Source organism: Canis lupus, chromosome 14 (genome assembly GCF_011100685.1).
Source record: "Canis lupus familiaris isolate Mischka breed German Shepherd chromosome 14, alternate assembly UU_Cfam_GSD_1.0, whole genome shotgun sequence".
Classification (NCBI taxonomy): Eukaryota; Metazoa; Chordata; class Mammalia; order Carnivora; family Canidae; genus Canis; species Canis lupus.
This window is the reverse complement of record NC_049235.1, coordinates 52717210-52725133: the sequence shown is the minus strand read 5'-3', so window position 1 is coordinate 52725133 and position 7924 is coordinate 52717210. Positions and strand designations below refer to the sequence as shown.

At 43.3% G+C, this 7924-nt stretch overlaps 1 protein-coding gene across 1 annotated transcript; it reads left to right on the top strand.

Annotated features, from left to right (window-relative positions):
• The first annotated feature begins 2147 nt into the window (after positions 1–2147).
• Positions 2148–4187, top strand: SMIM30 (small integral membrane protein 30). Its single transcript, XM_038557397.1, has 3 exons — positions 2148–2265; positions 2641–2734; positions 3286–4187. The coding sequence occupies exon 3, from the start codon at positions 3335–3337 to the stop codon at positions 3512–3514; it is 180 nt and encodes a 59-aa protein (XP_038413325.1). The 5' UTR covers positions 2148–2265; positions 2641–2734; positions 3286–3334; the 3' UTR covers positions 3515–4187.
• Positions 4188–7924: the final 3737 nt, after the last annotated feature.

Below are 7924 nucleotides of genomic sequence, written 5' to 3'. Positions count from 1 at the left end.
ATGGCAACACCTTTGCCAAATTGCCCGAGTGGGATGGGTGCTTGTTAGAGAAAGCTAACTTTATTTTAAAACTACTTGGGCTTGGGGGGTCCCTGGGTGGCTCAGGGTGTGATCACGCCTCCCTTCAGCCCAGGGTGTGATCCTGGGATGGAGTCCCACGTTGCGCTCCCTGCATGGAGCCTGCTTCTCCCTCTGCCTGTGTCTCTGCCTCTCTATATTTAATTTATAAATAAAATCTTTTTATAAATAAATAAATAATAAATAAATCAATCAATCAAACTACCTGGGCCCAAAACACTGCTGCACAAACAACTTCAGCCACCCTGTTTCAGACGATTCAGGTCATGAAATGACCTCTTAATATTTTCCAAAAAAAAAAGGCATTTTACCATCCACAGACTCTCCAAACTTCAAACCATCATCTTCAACCTTGACACACCTGAAACAGACCTGTAATAACACTTAACTTCAAAGTCCTCCTTGCTGACTTCGGCTAACTGAAATAAAGGGGGGGGGGGGGGGGAATTCCCAAAGTGTTCACGCTCAACTACAAGGGAATGTTTCCTAGTACATTTCGAAGTACTTGATTAGAAATAGGCAAGACTAACAGCTCCAAGCAAATGAGGCCAGAGGCCAAGGCAGAACTTTAAAAAAATAATAATAATCCAGGGGATCCCTGGGTAGCTCGGCGGTTTAACACCTGCCTTTGGCCCAGGGCGCGATCCTGGAGTTCCAGGATCGAGTCCCCCGTCGGGCTCCCAGTGGAACCTGCTTCTTCCTCTGCCTGTGTCTGCCTCTCTCTCTAGTTCTATCATAAATATAAATAAATAAATAAATAATCAATCAATCAATCAATCCAGGTTAGGGAAGCAATGCTAACCACACTATTTGTGGAGTCATCCTCGGATTTCCGATACGCAAGAGGCCTTGGTTTGGCTTATTTGGCATTTGTCTCAATTTAGCTATTTATTTGTTTGTGTATTTATATAATTACGATTACTTATTCAAATGTATTTGAATGTATGTACTTATCAAATTCATTTATTTGATGTTTGTATTTATTCAAATAATCACGATCGGCCAGTTCTACTGCGGGGGGCGTGTTAGGAGGTAGGACTATGAAGCTTTGCCGTCGGTCTAGAGAGACTGGTAACATTTAAGGGAAAAGAAAAAAAAAAAAAAAATATATATATATATATATACATATAAGATGCGAGGTCGCATGTCGCCGAGCTGAAGGAGCAGGCGGGGCGGCGACTTCACCCCTATAACCCGCGCCACCAGGAACTTACAACCTGGGGGGGGGGGGGGGTGCCAAGGGAATCGTCGCACGGGCGCCTGCGGAGGCTCACCTGAGGGCTTCACAGGGACCGCACGTCAAGGGTGCCCCTCAGCAAGGGTGGCCTTCCCCACGCAAACAACTCGTTCCTGATTTAAAAAAAAAAAAAAAAAAAAAAAAGCAGTCACCTCACGTCTTCTCAGCAGGACCCGGGGGCGGTCAGGTCAGGGTGGGTGTGGTGGAAACGGGGAGACGCCACGAAGCGCGCCCCACACGCGCTCCCGAACGACGGGGGCCGGTCCTCCCCGCTCCGGAGCCCCGACACAGCACATCGTCCCACAAACCACTTTTCCTACACTTTGCTTTTTCCCTACAAATGCCTTTCACGCCTCCCAACCACGTCTAATCCAACGTGTTCTCTCACACACGCACACCCCCCCCCCCCCATTGCTTAAAAGGGGATCAACGAACACGTCACAGGGCACAGCGGGAGGATGGTGACGGGGGATTCCCCCGCCGCAAAACGCTGGAGGCCGCTCGTTTCACAGGGTCCGAGGCAGACGGCTGTGCTCGGGCGCTATCTTCCCGCGGTCGTGTCTTCATTTTAGTCGCAGAAACAAAAAAAAAAAAGAACTACTTGTATGTCTTAAAACGTTAAGCGGGTAAAGAAAAAAAAAAATACTTGCTGTCAGGTCTTCGTCTCCTTTCTGAGAGAGCGTTTGGGACAAACACACTAAACCACTTCACCGGTAACACATTGCGCCGCCGCGGGAGGACGCCCCGCACGCTCGCTCCGGCTCGTCGCCCGCACGGCGCGCCCGTCCCTCCCTCAGCCAGGCGCGCGTCCCGGGGAGCCGGCGGCAGCGGGGATTGTGGGAAGTGTAGTCCGGAGGCCCCGCCCACTACGTCGGCAGCGGGGATTGTGGGAAGTGTAGTCCGGAGGCCCCGCCCTCTCCGCCATTCCTCTAATGGCCGCTTCCAGGAAGGTAAGGTGCCAACTCCTCCCCGGAGGGTATTTGGGGTCGCTTCGGTGTGTTTGTAAAGCGCGGGGGGGGGTCCGGTTTGCACCGCGCGGGGGCGAAGCAGGGATTGTTCTTAAGGTCTTAATGTGAAGGCCTGGCGGGAACTGGTCTCGGGGTTCGATTTATTTGGACGTTGATCCCCGTGCGGGCGGAGTGACCAACTTTAAGTCTAGTTCTGCTGCCTGAACGACGAGCTCGTCCCGCGGGTTAGTGACCCTCCCTCCGTCGTGCGTTCGCGCCCCTCCCTCGCTCTGCGCGGACCCTGGCCGCCTCCCGGATGAGGACGCTGATGGTGGGGATGGGGAGTAGATCCTAAATCCCCCCCTGTTGCGATCGCAGGCTCCGTCACGTGGCACCTCTTAGCCTCGGCGCCCCAACTCCGGGAAGGGGCAGTTTCCAATCGGATACGCTCCACACGCACATCCTTCCTTTGGTAAGTTTACACGAATTCCCCACGACCTCACGGACTTCTGCGTTGCATGACTTTTGCCAGACCGGTCTGCATCGCCTGGATGACAGAAATGCTAAGAAAATGTAAATTTTTTTTATTTATTTATTTATTTATTTATTTATTTATTTATTTATACATACATACATACATACATACATACATACATACATACTTAACTTTTAGGATGTTTTAAGTTTCCGAGTGCCTGGTGTGTTTTCCCTTTGTTCTTCATTCCGTTCAGTTTGCTTAGCCGATTCACGACGTTGGCACGATAGCGTGTGGGAAAAATTGCTGGAGTCGAGGGATGATCATGAAAAGGGGAGGTTAGCCCCAAAAGGCCATTCTTTAAATGCCTTTTGTCGACTTCCCCTCTTTTTTTTTTTTTTTTTTTTTTTCCTACCATAAAATGAGGAGAGGGGTCTGAAATTTACATTGAAAAGGTGTGTGGATTGCTACTGATGGATTTTTACTGTCCTCTGGAAAGGTGGGAATTTCTAACGATTTCCTTTTTTGTTTCCTTGTCTGATTTCTAGAAACCTTCAGCCCTCAAGATCCGGAGATAACCTGGAAGATCCCAACATCATGACCTCAGTTTCAACACAGTTGTTCTTGGTCGTCATTTCACTGCTTTTGGTGCTGCCGGTGGTTGAAGCAGTAGAAGCTGGAGATGCAATCGCTCTCCTGTTAGGTGTGGCTCTCAGCATTACAGGCATTTGTGCCTGTTTGGGCGTCTATGCACGAAAGAGGAATGGACAAATGTGATTTTGATGGGCCTTCTGAATCAGACCTTGCCCGGAAAACCTTTGTGTTATTGAGGTTAAAAACTGAGCTTTAGTGTCTAGAAGATCCCACGAAATAGGGTATTTTCACATTCTTAATTATCTCCCTGTAAGTGGGAACAAATTGATACGTGTTCAGTGGTGGTGGGGGGGGGGTTCATCACAACAAATAATACACTGAAAAAAGTAGTCTATAATTCATATGTGCTAGTTAGAAAAAGGGTCAAAGAAGTCAGATGACTGAAATTTCATATTATTTCATAGTTTCAGAGTTTTCAAAGTGAAATAGGAAGAAGGAAACCCTTACCCAGAATCCTAGGAAATTGCCCGTGCCTCCTCCATCACTGAGGAGTCTTTTCTCCATATTTTTATTAGTTTTTCGTTCTGTTATCTCCCAAATTAATATTGTATTTAGATATTAAATACAGTCAGTCAGAGATTAAAATTTTTATTTCTTGGGGGAGAAGTAAGAAAAATGTATTCAATGTATCTAATATTGAAATGAAGAAAATATTTAATGTAAAAAAGTTACTTTATATTGACATTGAAATGGAGACGAGATTTAATGTAAAAAAAAAAGCTTTATACTAACTGAGTTAACATTTCCATCATGAGAAGTACTATGTTAAATATAAACCCATTATGTTTTAAGTTAATGTGTGATGTTCATTCTGTTTATATCTTCGTATAGACTTTTATGTCAGCTAAGTGGTGGAGTGCCTTACCGTAAGTGATCACATTAGCTTATAAAAGCACTATCAGTGATAAATGAGAAATGGACAGGATCAAGGTAGGAGAAGCCCCTGGTAGAGAATCCACAGATACAGAAGGAAAAGTTAATGGCCTATACTGATTTTTATACTAACCAGATGAGATGTACCCTCTCTGACCTTAATACTCAAAATGTCCTCAAACTAGCATTATCACCTGGCTTCTTGTTAGAATCTCAGACTTCATCCAAACCAATTGGATCAAACTACATGAGGGTCCTACTGGAAGCAAGTAATCAAGTTTTTTACTGAAACCATGCATTATCCAATCTAGCTCTCCACATAACATTGAGAGTCTTAATTTTGATTAGAAAACAAGCAGCAGCAACCTGAAACCCTCTTTATAGTGGCATCCTGCAGGTTGAGCTCACTTGGCTTGCATGGGAAATTGGGTAGAGGGTAGGAGTAAGAGACAGCCATGCTATTCAGGCAGAAACTGCGTGGATCTGTTTTTGTCGTAGCTGATTTATTTTTTCAAAAGAGAATGCACTAACATTTTTGTTCAGATAAATTGGCAGTTACACATTGTGTAATTAATAGAACTTAATTTTACATGCTTTTTTTTTTCGTTTTATTTAAGGATTTTATTTATTCATGAGAGACACAGAGAGAGAGGCAGAGACAGGCAGAGGGAGAAGCAGACTCCATGTAGGGATCCCAATGCGGGACTCAATCCCAGGACTCCAGGATCGCTCCCTGGGCCGAAGGCAGGCGCTAAACCGCTGAGCCACCCACAGATCCCCAACATGTTTTTTTTTTAAAGATGGAAATAGGAATGCAGATTGTGGAATGGTTGGTCTTAGCTCATGAACCAGCCCATTGATTATGGTGTAGAGAGGCTGCTGCTACTTCCTTGTACATCTGAACTTTTTCACTGGCATTAGGAGAAGTCAAAAAGTACATTTTAAGTCACGGTGCATTGGTCATTTTGTCACCTTCAGATACTATTTTTTAAATGATCAAAATAAGACTACAAGCAAACATTCTTTAATGAACAATGTATTTCCAGAGGTATCTAGAAAGAAAACTGCTATTTTCTTGTTTTGCCCTTAAAAGTGGAAAATTATCATGAGGTAGCACTCAGAAATTTTGACAGATAGGATGAGGAATGCCTTCTCTATTTTTAGCTTCTTTTCTACACAGGCTGGATTATGTGGTTTTAGCCTGAAAAGAACAGAAACTTACAGTGGCTCTTAACCTTTTAAGGTCTACTAGCTCCTTTGAGAGTCTGATGAAAACATGCTTGCATTTTTAGATTAATTTCAAGTAGTTCACGGAACTGAAGCCCGTCCAGAAATCCAAATTAAAAATTTCTGTGCTTTTTTGGTTTTGGGTTTTTTGTTTTTTTTTTAAGATTCTTTCAGATTTCTGGATTTGCTCTGATGGATAACACCTGCTGTGAAGCAGGTAATAAGAAGAATGAGATGGACACATATCCCCCAAGGGCCAGCATACTTTATAGATGTCTACTAAATGCTCTCTGCATGCTAGCTCAGTTAAGTTTAGTTACAAAGGCAGAACACTACTAGTTAAAATCAACAAGAAGGTCTAGTAACCCACCAATTCCTCTGACATCCAAAATCAGTGTGTTTCCTGTATCACTTCTTTCTGGCTGCTTTCAAGATTTTTTTTTCTCTTCTTAATTTTCAAAAGGTCGATATGATGTGTCTTGGCATGAATATGTTTGGGTCCTGTTTGGGGTTTGCTCATCTTTTTGAACCTATAGGGGTATGTCATTTCCCAAATTTAGGTAATTTTCAACCATTATTTTTTCAAATACTCTTTCAGCCCCCTCCACTTTATTCCTTTCCTTCTGTGACTCCAGTGACCCAGTTAGATCTTTTGTTGCAGTCTTAACTTGTCCTTAAGGCTTTTTTTCTTTTCAGTCTTTTTTCTCTGTTGTTCATACTGGGTAATTTCTAGTTGTCCTATTCTCAGGTTCACTGATTATGCCCATGCATTGTTTAGTTCTAAATTTTTCCATTTGATTTTCTTTATAGCTTCTTTTTCTTTGGTGAGACTTGATATTTTTTCCCTTGTCTAGCGTGTTTATAATTGTTCATTGAACTTTTATGTTGGCTGCTTCAAAACCCTTGTCATAGTTCTAACATCTATGTCATTTCAGTATCAGCATCTGTTGATTATCTTGTCTCGTTCAAGTTGAGATCTTCCTTGGAATGATGAGTGATTTCCATTAATACCTGGACATTTTGAGTATTATATTAAAGACTGGGTCATCTTTAATGGTTGTATTTTAGCAGGCCTCTGACAATGCTGCCTCAGGGCAAGGGAGATTGTAGTCTCCTTACTACCAGATAGGGGTAGATGTCCAGGGACACATACTGCTCCCCACATGTCCCTCCAATGACCCTAAAGTTAGGGTCCAAACTTTCTACATGGTCTCCACTGGCCCATGGCCACATCTGAGCCCACTGGCATTTCTGGGTTGCCACCTTCAGAGTACCTAGTACCTAGTCAGAGATTTAGGAGGAAAAAGAAAATTCAGAGCATTCACCACTATGTCTTCTGGACCTGAGGTTCCTAGCTGGTCGGCCTTCTTTCTATGTTTCAGAATCCAGTTTCTCTCTTTATTTGAGAGAGCACATATGAGCAAGTGCAGGGAGGGGCAAAGGGGGAAAGAATCTGAAGCAGACTCGACACTGAGTGCAGAGCCCAACACTGGGCTCATTTCACAACCCTAAGACCATGACCTGAGCTGAAACCAAGAATCAGACACCCAACCAACTGAACCACCCAGGTGCCCTTCCTTTCAGTATCTCACATTTGTTTTATACATCATGTCCAGGGTTTTTAGCTGTATTTAGGGGAAGAAATAAGAAAAAGGATGTCTACTCCCATCTTCCTAGAATCAAATGTCTCCTCAGTGCATATTTAAAGAGTGAATTTTCTGGAGAAAGAAAATGCCAGGTAAACAATTGATTGAAGATATTTCATTTAACAGACCTTTATCATATGATGCACATCTGTGCTCCCATCTTCACCCAATCATTATATTTCTGTCTTTACTCAGTAAGCCCACTTAAGGAGTATGACTAACAAGAATGCAGGAGGGCAGATGAAGTTTGAAAAAAGTGAGCTATATTGATATTTTGTCTCAGCAACAAGACTAAGGGCAGCTTCCTGAAAGACTGATGGGATGCCAAAAGTACCTGCTGTAAAGGAACCAGCTAGGCCCAGAAAGTCTCAAAAGCTAAACATCATATGCTCTTTTGCCCTCTTAGACTTTCTAAGCTCCGCAGAAGCTTGTCAAATGCCATTTCCAACTTTGAATATAGGAAAGATGATGAAGCTATACAGCCTGAAGCACATAATGAAGGGAGAATTCTCTGTACAAACCATCTCCCAGAGTTTCAAATACGTTCTTTGGTGGTACCCACAATAAGGGTGAAGAATCTAACCTCTGAAATCCAACCGACATACACAGCCAGTTTCCGCCACTTAAAATTTGATCTTGGGCGAGTCACTTCTTTTAAATTTCTGTCTCACTATCTGTTAAATGGGAATAATAACAGTACCTACTTCATAGATAGATGAGGAACACATGAAATAAGTGTGAAAGGCTTGGCATGCTTAAGGTCATTACTGGTATTTGGAGCTATTTT

Coding starts and splice junctions, on each gene's coding strand:
- SMIM30 (XM_038557397.1), top strand. CDS start 3,335: ATGACCTCAGTTTCAACACAGTTGTTCTTGGTCGTCATTTCACTGCTT.